The sequence below is a fragment of the Elephantulus edwardii genome, unplaced genomic scaffold (assembly GCF_000299155.1).
Source record: "Elephantulus edwardii isolate Elephantulus edwardi_28Jun2011 unplaced genomic scaffold, EleEdw1.0 scaffold00068, whole genome shotgun sequence".
NCBI classification, from domain to species: Eukaryota; Metazoa; Chordata; class Mammalia; order Macroscelidea; family Macroscelididae; genus Elephantulus; species Elephantulus edwardii.
In genome coordinates, this window is record NW_006399818.1 from 10,487,126 (window position 1) to 10,501,830 (window position 14,705).

The 14,705-nt window shown below is 40.3% G+C and overlaps 1 protein-coding gene across 1 annotated transcript; it reads right to left on the reverse strand.

The window, feature by feature from the left end:
- Positions 1–2,503: 2,503 nt before the first annotated feature.
- ARL1 (ADP-ribosylation factor-like 1) lies at positions 2,504–11,549 on the reverse strand. The gene is made up of 5 exons (XM_006888530.1): positions 11,414–11,549; positions 9,605–9,686; positions 8,843–8,954; positions 3,493–3,671; positions 2,504–2,534 (listed from the first exon to the last, which is right to left on the reverse strand). Exons 1-5 carry the CDS (start codon positions 11,502–11,504, stop codon positions 2,504–2,506), a joined length of 495 nt encoding a protein of 164 aa, XP_006888592.1. The 5' UTR covers positions 11,505–11,549.
- Between the last annotated feature and the right edge of the window lie 3,156 nt (positions 11,550–14,705).

The window sequence follows — 14,705 nt, forward strand, 5'->3', positions numbered from 1 at the left end:
TGGAAGAACCACAATAATGTACAAGCTACAATACTATACAAATATGACACACAGTCTTTCATCAGGAGTGACTTGGATGACTGGAAACAATATATTATGATCAGTTAATGAGCATGGAGGAAACTGTCCCCAAAAAAATATTAGAACTGGGTCCTGGGAAGTAAGAGCAAGATCTACCAGGTACAAAGTGGTATTCATCAGACGTGAGGTCAATCTAATGAGTTAAACCCAGTATCAGCAAGGGCAGGGGCAGGAAACGAAGCACTGCCCAACAGACAGGCACTATGCCTTTAGTTCTCATCAGCAAATCTTTTAGACTTGTTGGAAGTTAAACTTCTTTAAATAGTACGATTCCCCACCACACCCCAATGTGAGTAATTACTAAATTCACTTTAGGGAGCTCTGGTTAGTGGATAGTGTGTTGTGCTGTCAACCCAAAGGTAGGCAGTTTGATGCCACCTGCTGTACCACACAGAGAGAAAGACAATCTTTTCCTGTGCATTTATGGCTTCTTATAACCAGCTGGAGGGTTGGCTATGAGTTGGTTCTGACTCGACAGCAATGAACAACACAGTAATCTGAGGAGCACTGGTGGGCTGCTAATCCAAAGGTTAGTGGTTCAAGTCCTTTAGTCACTTCTCAAAAAAAAAAAAAGAAAAAAAGACTAGCAGTTTCCTCCCATAGAGAATTACAGCTTCAGAAACTCAGTGGAGGGTTCCAGAGTGGCACTCAACACACAAACATACACACACATATACTCAAACTCATTGCTGTCACCTTGGAATCTACTGCTAGCTGGTCCTCTGGTGAATTTTCTAGGATATAAATCGCATGGGAGGAGACTGTCCATCTTTCTCAAAGGAACTTCGAGCTCTCACTGCATTGCAATTAAATTCTTGGCTGCTAAGCAGTCAGTGGTTTGAAATAAGCATTAATTTGGTAAGAGGAAAACGTGGCCGTCTTCCGTAAAAATTGGTCTTGTAAACCCTCTAGGGCAGTTCTATTCTGTCTGGAAGCATTACTGAGCCAAAATCAACTCAATGGCAAAATATTTAGTTTATTATACTCACTTCTGCTAAACTATAGCTAATTCTGAGGACTGGGTAGTATGAAAGATCTTTTATGTAAACAGAGTTTGTTTTTTAAATTTGATAGCCTAAAAGTTAAGTGTAATTCTCAAGCCAAGAATATAAAATTTACTATACAACAAAGATTTTAGCTTTTCATTAATTTACACATCCAAATATAGCTAGATTAAATGAAAGCACCTTTTTTAAAACTATTAATTTGCTGTTTGATTTTTTTGTTGGGTTTTCTTTTTTAAGCAATGCTTCTTAAGGTAGGTCTTTTTAAAATGTGATTTTGGGTTTTTTTAAACTCAAATTCACTGCCATTCAGTTGGTTCTGGGTCACACAGATGCTTCACTGGGTTTCTGAGGCTGCAACAGAAGTCTGTCCATCACCCTTCCTTGGGACAGCTAGTGGATTTGAACTGCTGGACACATGACCTATCAGTTAGCAGTGCAACCGTCTATGGACTGTGCCACGAGAGCTCCCTATTTTACCTTTAATACGACATGAAGTCTATCCAAGATAACCTCATGAGTTTTCACTACTTTTGCCACTAATCCATACTATGTATGGATTTTATCTTGATTATATGTATTCAATTAGCATAATTACATTTAAGAGTTGTCTTTGTCTCAGTATTTTCAGGAATTCAGGATGTAGCACATGGGACAAGCCAATGACCAGAAATCCTGCTTTGAGCTGTACCTTCATTAGCATTTGACCACGTGCAGCCTTGGGTCACAGGATGAAGGATTACAGCGTGCCCTGACAATATCACAGGGTCCTTATACAAACCAAGCAGGCCAATATAGGTAGAAAATATTCTGAAAACTAGTACTATAAAATGACCATGACAGGTAAGTTCGTGCAGTTAGCCACTGAAAGAATGACTTCAATACATGCTTCTAGCCAGTAACTTTTAAGCCAAAGAGCTTAAAACAGTCAGTTAAGCAAATGAAGATTATATTATATAAACATTATGCTTTTAGCCTAATCTTAGGGAAGACTAAATCCACTTTAAAGGGGGAAAAAAATCTGAGTTAAGATATTTATTAGTGTTTACACAAATAGGCTTTAACCACTAATTCAAAAGTAAGAGTTTGGTTCCCCATTCCCCCAACAAAAATGCTTTCTTCAGTATGACTATATTTAAATCAGAATTCCATACAAATAAAATATATGTCTTAACACAATAAAGGAAGGAAAGAATATTTTATATTACACAGAAGAGACATTCAGTTGGTTCAATCAAAATTAGGAATCCCCCAAACCCAATACTCATGTTTTCATATTTGTTACAAATGATGCCGTCAGTCCAGGATATGCCAGCAGTCAAGCGGTTTTAACATCAAGTAGTGTGATGCACACTCATCTGTTTCCAAAGGGAATTTTCATTTGTAACCTTCATTTCAGAGGAGCAGAATCAGTCCAATTACTGTCTGCTCTTTAAAGTTTCAACTAACCTGTGAAAAGAAAATGAAGTTTGTTGAAATTAGCTTTATGTTTTAAGTATGTTGTTGTTGGACTGTCGTCACGTCAAGCACAACTCATAGCGACCCTATGAACAAGAGGCCTGAAGACTTTCTATAAAATTCATATTACAAAGTATTTATAAAATCACAAAGGGTAGGAGATTAGAATAATGGTACAGAATCAATTTCCATGAGGATTATTTTAGCTATCTTTAGCTGAGTCTTTAAGCTAAAGGTACTCAAGATGCCTTGATGGCATGAATGTTAAGTGCTCAACTAGAAGTTGAAAGGTTCCCAGTTTAAACACACATGGAGGTGCCTAGGAAGAAAGGTCTGGTGATCTACTTCTGCAAGATGACAGTCATGAAAGCCCATGGAGCAGTTTACTCTGCACACACAGTTACCATGAGTTAGCTCAATGGAAATTAACAACAACATTCAAACTTTAATTCTGTCTTTTCTTTGAATGGATCAAAGACTGTACTGTGAATGATCTTCTAGGCTACCATGTCAGTCTAACTGCAAGTGAGCCAGAGGTAAACACAAGTTTCAATCTTCAATTTGCTAGTCAAATCAAGAACTGCAAGTCAATATATATATATCCAATACTGAAATTTTTGAGTATACAGCATATCTGTACCAAAGGCATTTAACTATGTATGTGAGATGAGGCAGTATGCTATGAAAAGAGTCTTAAGCTAAAGGTGTAAGGTGAGGTGAGTCAGAGAAGAAGCTGTAAGTGACAGAGAGCTGATCTATTTAAATATCTGTAATCAAGCTGCTGCAGCTGAAGCAAAGGCAGAAATGCATAAAGGCCAGCGGGAGAAAAGGGTGCTCTGGAATTTTAATTTTATCCTCAAGACTACAGGGAGATGACGCATGTAGATAAGTAAGCATCTGTGCACACAAACACAAGTGGACAGGTAGCGTCTAGAAATGAGATACTTGCCATTCCATTGCTTCATCAAGACCTGTGCCTTTGGTTGCTGATGTTTTGAATATTTGCCATTTTCGGTCCTTCAAGGCAGGCAACCCCAGTGAATTTGCCATCTCAGAAGGAGTCATGGCCTGTTCCATGTCCTGCTTATTTGCAAACACCACTAAAATGGCTTTTCTCAGCTCTTCTTCCTAAATAAAAATTGACAAGATTTCATTTTCCCAAACAACATGTCCCCATTGAGTTTTAAAAAAATGTCAACTATTACTTTAAAAGTATATTTTCTCATTATTAATAACATTATACTTATGTGTTATTGTGTCACTAGTAACTTAGAGCAACACTATACACAATATCTCTGAACTCTGCCCTATTCTGAGCCAGTCTGTCTCCAACACACCTACTCCCACTGCCCCAGTTACTCTATCAATCCATCTCATCTGGGATCGTCCTCTTTCGGCTGCCCCTCCACTCTTCCAGGCATGATGTCCTTCTCCAAGGACTGGTCTCTCCTGGCCACATGCCCAAAGTATGTGAGATGGAACTTCAAATTCCTTGCCTCCAAGGACCAGCTTGGCTTCACCCTCTCCAGGATAGATCTGTTCTCTTGGTGGTCCATGGTATGTTCAATATTCTTCTCCAGCACGACTCAAATGTATCAATTCTTCTTCTGTCATCCTTAGTGACTACCAGATGTCTGATGCATAGCAAGTAACTACAAAGGCTATGGCCTGAATCAGGTGCATCTTGTCTCTAGACTAATATCGGTGCTCCTTAGCACCTTGGTGAGATCCCTAACAGCATACTTCCCCAGTGAAATTAGCCTTTTGATAAACTGCTCCATGGGCTTTCATGACTGTCATCTTGCAGAAGCAGATCACCAGACCTTTCTTCCTAGGCACCTCCATGTGTGTTTGAACTGGGAACTTTTCAACTTCTAGTTGAGCACTTAACATTCATGCCATCAAGGCATCTTGAGTACCTTTAGCTTAAAGACTCAGCTAAAGATAGCTAAAATAATCCTCATGGAAATTGATTCTGTACCATTATTCTAATCTACTACCCTTTGTGATTTTATAAATTACAGAGTGCTGATTGTAGAACAGAACCAGCTGAAATTGTTAACAACCTCAATCTTGTCTCCATCTATCATGGTGCTACCATTATTACAAAGCAGCATAAAGAAAAGATAAACCACCTATAATCCTACTTCCTGAACATTATTAATGTTAACATTTTGGGTGTCCTCTAATAACGCTTTGATCTGTAGGCACGCGGTTTATTTCCTTAGTTACATTTTTTATTTCACATTTAAAAACACAATTCTAGTCCCCATTTTTAAAAAAGTAAAATAAAAATGGAATCAAAATGTGTTTTCCATAGTCTAAAAAAAATTTTTGTGGCTAAATACACTCTACACTAAGCTATACCATGAACTACCTGCCTATCTGCCCATTACAACTTATGCAGTCCTTTTCACCTGATTACACAGGTATGAAGGGTGCACCTGATCCAAGTCAAAGTACTGGGTATTTGGTACATAAAAGTCAATTACTTCATATGCAAGTGAAAGATAGCCAGTGAATGAGGAATGCCAAATAAGAACTGATGCCTTTAAACAGTAATACTGCAACAATTAGCAAACATATTGTAGACTTTTAAAAAAACAAACAAATCTGTCTTGGAGGAAATAGAGCTGAAGTGCTCCTCAGAAGCAAAACTGGTGAGACCTGGTCTCATATTCTTTGGGAATGTCACCGGGGGCCACCCCCTGGAAAAAGACAGCATGCTTAGAAAAGCAGAGGGTCAGCCAGAGTCTCAACAAGAAGTACTAACACAATGCCTCCAACAATGGTCTTACACACAGCAGAGATTGTGAGGATGGTATAGGATCAGACAGGGTGTCATTTCAGTGCACACAGGGTTATTATGAGTGGGAGGAACCAACACAATTACATGATTCCTGAAAAATATTAAGCTAAAGAAGATAGTAACAACAAAGACAGTAACAAAATACCACATACTATGATTGCATTCGTGTGAAATTCTAAAATAAGGATCTTTACATAGATTGAAAGAAAACTGTTATGTGTCACTGAGTCAACACTGACTCGTAGCAACCCTGTAAACAGCTCTGAACCTTGCCCTATCCTGAGTCAATCTCATTTTCTCCAACACACCTGAGCCCACTGCCACAGTCACTGAGTCTATCCATCTTATCCAGTGTCTCTCTTGCACTGACCCTTCACCCTTCCAAGTATAATGTCCCTTTCCCAAGGACTGGACCTTCCTTACAACATGCCCAAAGTATGTGAGAGTTTCAAAATCCTTGCCTCCAAGGAGCAAACTGGTTGTACCTCTCTTTAGGACAGACCTGTTTTCTTGGCGGTCCACAGGATGTTCAATAGTCTTCTCCAGCACCACAACTCAAAAGCATTGAATATTCTTGTCACCCTTAGTCACTGTCCATCTCTCAGATGCATAGCAAGCAACTGAGAAGACTGTGGACTGGATCGGGTGCACTTTACTCTTTTGATTGACACTGTTGCTCTTTAGAACTCCAAGGAGGTCTTTAATAACAGATTTTCCCAACGCAGTTCATCTTTTGATTTCCTGACTGCTGGTGCCAAGGATGTTGATCATGAATTTGAGCAAAATGAAATTGTTAACAGCGTCAATCTTTTTTCCATTTGTCACGATGTGGCATAATGGCCCAGTGGTATGGATTTTTGTTTTCCTGATGATGAGATGCAATCCACATTGAAGGCTGCAATCCTTGATCTTCTGCAACAATCTCTTCAAGTCCACCTCAGTTTCCATGAGCAAGGTTGTGTCATCTACATAATGCAGGTTGTTGATGGGTCTTCCTCCAATCTTAATGCTATAGTCATCTTCATAAAATCCAACTCACAAATGATGTGTTCAGCATACAGACTAGAAAGGTATGAAGAAAGGATTGCTGACCACTCCTTTATTTTGAACCATATAATGTTCCCTTGCATTGTTCAGACAACAGCTTCTTGGTCGAGGTATGCAGGTTTTGCATGAACAAAATCAAGTATTCTGGGATTCCTATTCTTCTTAATGTTAGCCATAATTTGTTGTGATCCACACAGTCAAATGCCTTTGCATAGTCAATATAACACATCCTTCAAATATTCTCTGCTTTCAGCCAAAATCTGTAAGACATTATATCCCTAGTGCCACGGCCTCTTCTGAACCCGGCCTGTATTTCTGGTAGTTCTGTGATGATGTAATGTTTAGCCATTCTTGGATATGCTTTAGCAAAATCTTCCTTGCATGTGATATTAATGATACTGTTTGATAATTTCCACATTCTGCTGGATCAACTTTTTTGGGAATGGGAACATATATTGATCTCTTCCAGTCAACTGGCTAGCTCGCTGTCCTCCAGATTTCTTAGCACAACCTGGTGAGCACTGTTGCAGGATGTTGGGGAGGAAGGTAGGGTCTCTGGCCAGCACAGATTTCCTAAACTCCGGGTAAGTGCAAGCCTCCCAACGGCCTTTAATACGGGGTAGAGAAAGGTCCCGTGTTTGGATGAACCGGCTTGAGAAAGCTCGCCACCTGGGAAGACGGCTCCTAAGTCTGTTGAGCTGGGTGGGAGTGGTCTGCACAAGGCTGAGGTTCTCCTAACCAATCCGCATGTCTCACGTCTGTAAGCCCACCCTATCCTGTCTTTCTGTGTATATAAGTGCACTGCTTATCCCAATAAAATTGAGCTGGATTGACTCTCTGATCCTCTCCAGAGCGGTGTATCTCCAACATGCTTACTCCCATCAGAGATTCGCTGTAGGCTGCAGGTGAACAGAGAGGGACAGAGCACCCTCAGGGATGCATTTGTTTGCTGAAACATGTCAATTGCTCTTTCAATAATTCCTGAGGCTTTATTTCTGCCAATTCTTTCAGAGTGACTAGATCTTCTTCCTTTATTACCACTGGTTCTTGATCATATGCTACCTCCTGAATTTGTTCTGTGTCAGCCAATTCTTTCTGGTACAGTGATTCCATGTATTCCTTCCATCTTCTTTTGATATTTCCTGGATCATACAAAATTTTGCACATAGCATCTTTCAGTACTGCTATTTAAGACTTGAATTTGTTCTTCATCTCCTTGAGCTTGAGAAATGCTGAGAAAGTTCTTCCCTTCTGATTTTCTGACTCTCTTTGCACATTTTATTATAATACTTTGTCTTTGAAATCTTCTGTTCAAATCTTTTAACTTCATCATCACTCCCCACTGTTTTGGTTTCTCAGCATTCCACTGCAACATTTAGTCTCTTCTGAAATCCATTTTGGTCTTTTCTTTCTTCTGTCTTTGTAATGACTTTTTGCATTCTTCACAGATGATATCCTTGATGTCATCTCGTAGCTCATCTGGCATTCGTTTATTAGGGTTCATGCCTCAAATTTTTTCTTGAGATGGTTTTTTTCATACCGGTGGGACAGACTCAAGATCATATTTTGGTTTCTGTGTATTTGTTTCCATCTTCTTTAGCTTCAGTTTGAACTTGCACATGAGTAGTTGATACTCTGTTCCACAGTCACCACCTGCTCTGGTTTTTACAGCTGATGCTGAGCTTCTCCCACAATTCTTGCTACAGATGCAATCAACTGACTGCTGGGTACCCCATCAGGTGAGGTCCATGTGTACAGTCACCATTTACATTTTTATAAAAGACATCTGCAATGAATAAATAATTGATTTGTATAAAATTCTATCATTCTCTCTCCAGCCTCATTTCTGTTACCAAGACCAAGGCACACTGAGAAACTGTCAACAATTTCTGACTACTGGTCCTTATTTCTTGTTCTCAACTTTTGCACTGCAGCAGTTGCTTATAGCTGGAACTTTAGAGGTTAAGGTAAGGAAGCACAGGATTAATAACAAAAGGTACAAGGTTTCTTTCTAAAATGATGAAAATTTTTCAAGTCACCATGATGATTATAATTACACTACTCATTGCTATTGAAGCAAATACCTAAAAGAAATGAATTATGTAGTAAATAAATTCTATCTCAACAATCCTGCTAAAAAAAAGAAGAAAAAAAAATCCGCTGTGACTCTCCTAGAAATTCAGCAATCCAAGTTAAAGGAAATTATAAGGTTGAATTCCTCCCCCAGCTCTACCCATCTTTAAGATCCCTACAAGTTAACAGGAATAGGAAGTAATCTGGGAGGGCTGTGGGGAGAAGATACTAAAAATATGGAGGGAAAAAATCCCCACATTCTTTTAAATTATTCTTGCAAGTGACAATATACACTGGAAACAATTCCCTGGACAATATAAACTGGAGCAAATATAAATTCTTTTCTTACATTTTAGTAACATTCTCTTACCTCCAACATGGCAACTAACTCTGATTTGGAAATGCCAATTCGGTCTCGGTCACAACTGTCAACTACATAAATGACTGCATCTGTGTTTGAATAATAACATCTCCAGTATGGCCTAGAGAAAGTACAAAAAAGGAAAAAAATATTATTTGAAAGAAATTTAAGTGCTAATTTACATGTTAGGGCTCAGGGCAATGATGGGCAGCTACATGCCCAATCCTGCCCCACCCCAACCTGCATTAAAATCACTGAGTGATCAAGTGTCTGTCACAGATACACCACATCTCTCAGATGACAAGCAGTCAAAAGAAAACATTAAACCAAACGATCAAGGAGTTTCAGATTGAGAGAATATATGCACAGTCTATAAAATCAGTCAACATATAATTGTTGTGTGCCACTGAGTCAGAACCAACCCACAATTGACCCCCTAGTGGGTTTTCTGAGGCAATAAATTACACAGGAGGAGACTGCTCATTCTTCTCCCATAGTGCAGATGGTGTATTCAAACTGTGTGCCTTTGGGATTGTAGGGCAGCTTCATACCATTTGACCACCAGAGCTCCAACATAAAGATGTAACGGTTATGCAGAGATCTGGTCATTACATTTTACAAGTCAATGGCACATAACAACAACAAAAAGGATTATCTTTCCATTTTCTTAATGTGACTTCACAGTTACTTTAAAATCCTTAAGTTATGAGATTGAGCCCTTAAAAAAGAGAATGCTAAATATCACAAAATAATCTTGGCTTTGCACTATACCTGATACTTGTCTGTCCTCCTAAATCCCAAACTTGGAATTTGAGATTTTTGTATGTTACTGTCTCAACATTAAATCCAATAGCTGAAAGAGAAAGCGAACCAATTACATACGTAAGACAACACAAGTCTACCTTCAAAGTATACAAATAAATGAAATGCTGCTTCATACAACATACTTATTTGTGCATGTAAACAGTGGATGAATTGTCAGATGACATTATTGGTTGAGATACTACATTTAAGACAATATACTAAGCTGTGCAGAACTTCACCTCCTCAACAAGCAGCAGGGATCAGCACCATTTTCAGGCTGTACAAAAATTTTCCAGTAAGCTCTGAAAATAAATAGTTGGCCTCTACTCATACAGGCCCCAAGCAAATGGGAATGAAAGCCACAATTACATAGGACTGTGCTTTTCCAGACCTCCAAAGTTTTCTGCCTTAAGCAGAATACATACACCACTTTTCTCTTACAATCTATAGAAAAATATTAAAGAATTTTTATTTCCTAATAGGTTACTGTCTTACACAGGTTCTGTCTTAAGCAGGTTTTAACAGTACTATCATTACGTAAAATATCAGCAAATGAAAAAGATATAACAGTATTCTTATTTAGTCAAACAAAAAGGAGAGCATTTTTCTATGAAGCCAATAATGGACTTAAAGTTGAAGTGTTGCTTCTCTTAATTTAGATCCCAGATTACATCACCAGTCCTTCAATTCAGATCTTTAAAAGAAACCAACAGAAATGCATAAGATAAATTAAACTTAATTGTTGTTATTGTTAAGTGCCATTGAGTTGCCTGCGACTCATAGTGACAACATACAACAGCCCTAACCCCTGCCCTATCCCTTGCCAATCTTATTGTCTCTGACACACCTATCCCCATTACCCCAGTGATGGAATCAATCCATCTCATCGAGAGTCTTCCTCTCCTGCGCTGTCCCTCCACTCTCCCAAGCATGACATCCCTCTCCAAGGACTGATCCCGTCTTGCAACACGTCCAAAGTATGACAGACAAAGCTTCAGTATCCTTGGGTCCAAGGAGCAGCCTGGCTTCACCCTCTCCAGGACAAACTTTTTTGTTCTCCTAGCATTTCATGGTATATTCAATACTCTTCTCCAGCACCACAGTTCAAAGGCATAAATTCTCATTCTATCATCCCTAGTCATTGTCCAACTCTCTTATGTATAGCAAATAATTGCAAAGATCATGGCCTGTATCAGGCGCACCTTAGTCTCCACATTGACATCAGTACTTTGGAGAGATCTCTGACAGCAGACTTTCCCAATGCAATAAACTTAATTAAAAGAGTAATTAGGTACAGAAAAAGAAAATTTACGTAACAATATCACTTAGCATTGATAAAATACTTTATTAGGTTTACAAAATAATTTTATTTTAATTTCTTCCTCAGAGCTGGTGAATATTTATGACTTCATTTTATCAGTACAAATACTGGCCCTGAAGATTAAGCAAATTAGTTAACCACAATCAATTTATAAACATCAAAACTCTGCCAAGCAGTTATTGTTGTTAGGTGTTGTGAAGTCAGCTCCAACTCACAGCAACCCTAAGAACACAGAATGAAACTCTGCTGGATCCTGTGCCCGCTGCTACACGGCAAATTCCTTGCTTCTGTTTATAAAAAGGTATTAAAAATATGCCAGCACTAGAAGGTTACCTACTTTAACAAATACTTTATCACAGGAACAATTTATCAATTCTAATCTGGACTTCAGAAACAAAAGTTTACTAATAGAAATCAAGAAGCTCCTATAATTGGTTTATCATACCAGCACTTACTGGGAATAGTAGTAACGACTTCTCCAACCTGTAGTCTGTACAAAATTGTGGTTTTCCCTGCTCCATCTAACCCCAAAATGAGAATCCTCATTTCCCGGGTTCCAAACAGACTGGAAAAAATACTTGAGAAAAAGCCACCTATAAATAAAAAAACAATTGTGTCTTTAGTAACATCTTGTCAAAACAAGTAAAAATATTTAATCTTGCTCTTTGGAAGTGAAAGCAAATCAAATAACATATTTTCCTAGATTCATAGGTGCATGTTTCTGTTCCTTATGAAATATGTTATTCAACATCAAGTAAGTTCTTCCTGGTCATTATCATGTCTAAAATCCTATCCCAGCAATCCCAGAGGTGCACGGTTCGAATCCACCAGATGCTCTGCTGGAGAAGGAGGGACAATCTCCTCCTGTACCAATAGATCTGATTTGATGGTACACACTCACAAAAATCAATAATAAAATACTATCCCAGACTAGCCCAGTGGATTCACTAAATAAAAGAAACTGTCCCCTGCCCAGTGTTAGGGGATCACAATGTTGTTGTTCCTGTGTGACATCAAGCCAGAATCAACTAACAGCAAACCCTCCAGCAGTAACCCTCAGTGGTAGTGAACTATATGAAAGAAGGCTGTGTATACTTCTCCTATGGAGCAGCTGGAGAACCTCATGCCTTCAGGACTGCAGCACCAGCATGCAGTTGAGCATGGTCTCATTATTGCCCCTAAAAAAGCAAAGCTTCTCTGGGATGATGAGGTTTAATATATGATATAGCTAGTGACTACACTAAAGAGCAAGATATTCCTTTAAACATAAGGCAATTACTGTTGTTATATAATTGTACTGTCATCACAAAACAAAACCTACTGCTATGGAGAAGACTGCTACTCCTAGCAAGCTTTCATCTGAACTCAAGGCCTATAATGGGAGAAGACTCTTTTTCATGGAGAGCAGCTGGTGGAATCAAACTGTTCACCTTTCCTATAGTAGACTAACAAGAAACTCAAACTCACTTCCATGAAGTAGATTTCAACTTATAGGGACCCTCCTCTGGGTTTCTGAGGTGGTAAATCAGAGATTGCCCATCATTCTCAGAGCTGGTGGTGTATTTGAACCGCCAGAGACACACAGCCTTTGGGCTGGCAGCACAACTCGGTACACAGACTACACCACCTGTCCTTCTAAGGTTCAGGGCTCCCTACTATCACAATTCTAGCAAAATGAAGTGTGACACAGGAGCTGAAAGGGGCAATAACTATTTTTCAGTGAAAGGTTATTTAAAAATCAAACAACACTAAAAAGCACCTAAAGCTATATTCATTGTCGTCTTCTGCTTGGCTTCCTGTCTATGTACAAATTTCACATAAGCAGAATTTAAGTACTCTGGGATTCCCATGCTTCTCAATGCTATAGCCATAATTTATTACGACCTATAACTCAAATGCGTTTGCAAAATCAATAAAACACATGCAAACATATTTGCACTGCTCTAACAACAACAAAAAAAGAGCGTTAGCCAATGTACCCTGATACATGCAAGAAACGGCTAACAAAAAGAAACAACTGAAGAGTTGTCACACGCAATAAATGATTCTTTGACAAATTGCACAAGCAAGCTCTGGATTTGGTTAAACGAACAAACCAAAGGCTAGAGAACACTGGGCACGTTAAAGAGGAGAATGCCTTTAAAAAATCCCTTCTACCTGTAAAAAAATAAAATTGAAAATGGGTTGCAAGAAAAGTGCTTATGGTGTTCCGGAGGAGGAAGTAAATTCCCCAGAAAAGCGAGGAGAGATTTAAACAACCAGACTTTGCACCTTCGTCTGCACTCGGGAGGGTGGGGAGTGAGTGAGTTACACGATGTTGTGGGGGTGACAGGCAATGATCAGACCGAAAAATGACACTGACATTTCGTTCACCGACGGTACGGCCTTCCCCTTTTCCTGCATCATCTTTATTCACTACAGGGGAAAGCTACCGATCAAAAAACGGCTATAAAACGACATTCCAAGCAACACCGCCCACTTGGATTCTTCACTCTGACGCGGTCCCAGCGAAAGGCCCAGGGAGAGCATCAAGCTTCCACGGTCAGTTCTCATCTTTCACCCACGGAAACTCAGCCAACCTGCGATCGACGCGTTGCCAACCTTCACAAGAGCAAATTAAGTGGGGGCGAGGGGCCAATGACTCGGGGCGGGTCCCCCAGGCCTCCCTCTCTGCAGTCTTCACTCCCACCAGGGTGGTGCGAAATCAACGAGGGCGCAGACACAAGGCAGGGTGCACACGCCCCCTGATAAGGTGACCAGAGGACTCTCACTTCTCGGGACAGCCCCTCACTTCCCAATCCCAGCCCTCGGGAGAGCCCGCAAGTGTCCCCGAGACTCCTAACCCATGATAAGCCTGTCCGCTTTTGCCGATCCACAGAAACAGGCCTCGGCCTCGGCAGCGACTCCCACTCAAGTCCACACGGCGCTACAGCCGCGCTCCTCGGCCTAGGATCCAGGTACCGCGGCCGTTTCCTTGGATGCCTGTTCAGCCAGCAACTTCCACGTCGGCCTCCCGGCGGGGGCGGAAACTTACGGAAGGCCGCGACTGCGTGCTGGAAACAGCGAGCGGAGCGTCTGCGTCGCCACGTTCGAGGCGGTGACCGGCAGGGTGGACGTAGCTCCTACGGACATCAGAAGAGAGAAAAAAAATCAAAGACTCAAAATACCTCCTGCTTTTGTGTTACAAAACGGAATTTGTTTCCTGTATAAGTAAATTATAACCCTTAATTTTTTAAATTCGCATACCAAATTGTGGCGAATCTGCCAAGTCCGAATGCGAACCCGGCCTCGACGAGGTGGCCCTACAGGTCGCTGGCGCGGCTTGCGGACGTGGGTTGTGGAGCGCTCTGCAGTTACCTGCATGCATTCCACCGGTGCTCTCCCAACGAGCCAGAAGGACTGCGTAATAATAACGATGATCCCCGCGCCACCAGCATCAACACCTGCGACCTGCAGAGTTTTGCTGTCGTCCTAGCCTGCAACAACTGCCTAAATCCCGTCCTTCCCATGGAAGCTAGCATTGAAACTTTAATTTTTTCCAACTTAATCATTCTAAAATTTTATAAAAATGTTTTCTGTTCCGTTATCCATTTGTCGACCAAGACTGAACCAGTTCAAATCTGTCTGGTTTTTTAAAAAAATCTTTTTATATCCCGATCTCAAATTTCTGTTCAGTAACTGGCGTAATTGCATTGTTGTTGTTGTTATGTGCCGTTGAGTCGCTTGCGACTCATAGCGACCCTATGT

Bases quoted from the DNA above. Each gene is read 5' to 3' on its own strand.
- ARL1 (XM_006888530.1), bottom strand. From the start codon at position 11,504: ATGAGGATTCTCATTTTGGGGTTAGATGGAGCAGGGAAAACCACAATT. The intron at 9,687-11,413 runs GTAAGTGCTGGT...TTTCTCTTTCAG, and splicing joins AGTCGTTACTACTATTCCCA to CTATTGGATTTAATGTTGAG. The intron at 8,955-9,604 runs GTATAGTGCAAA...TACTTTCTCTAG, and splicing joins GGAGGACAGACAAGTATCAG to GCCATACTGGAGATGTTATT.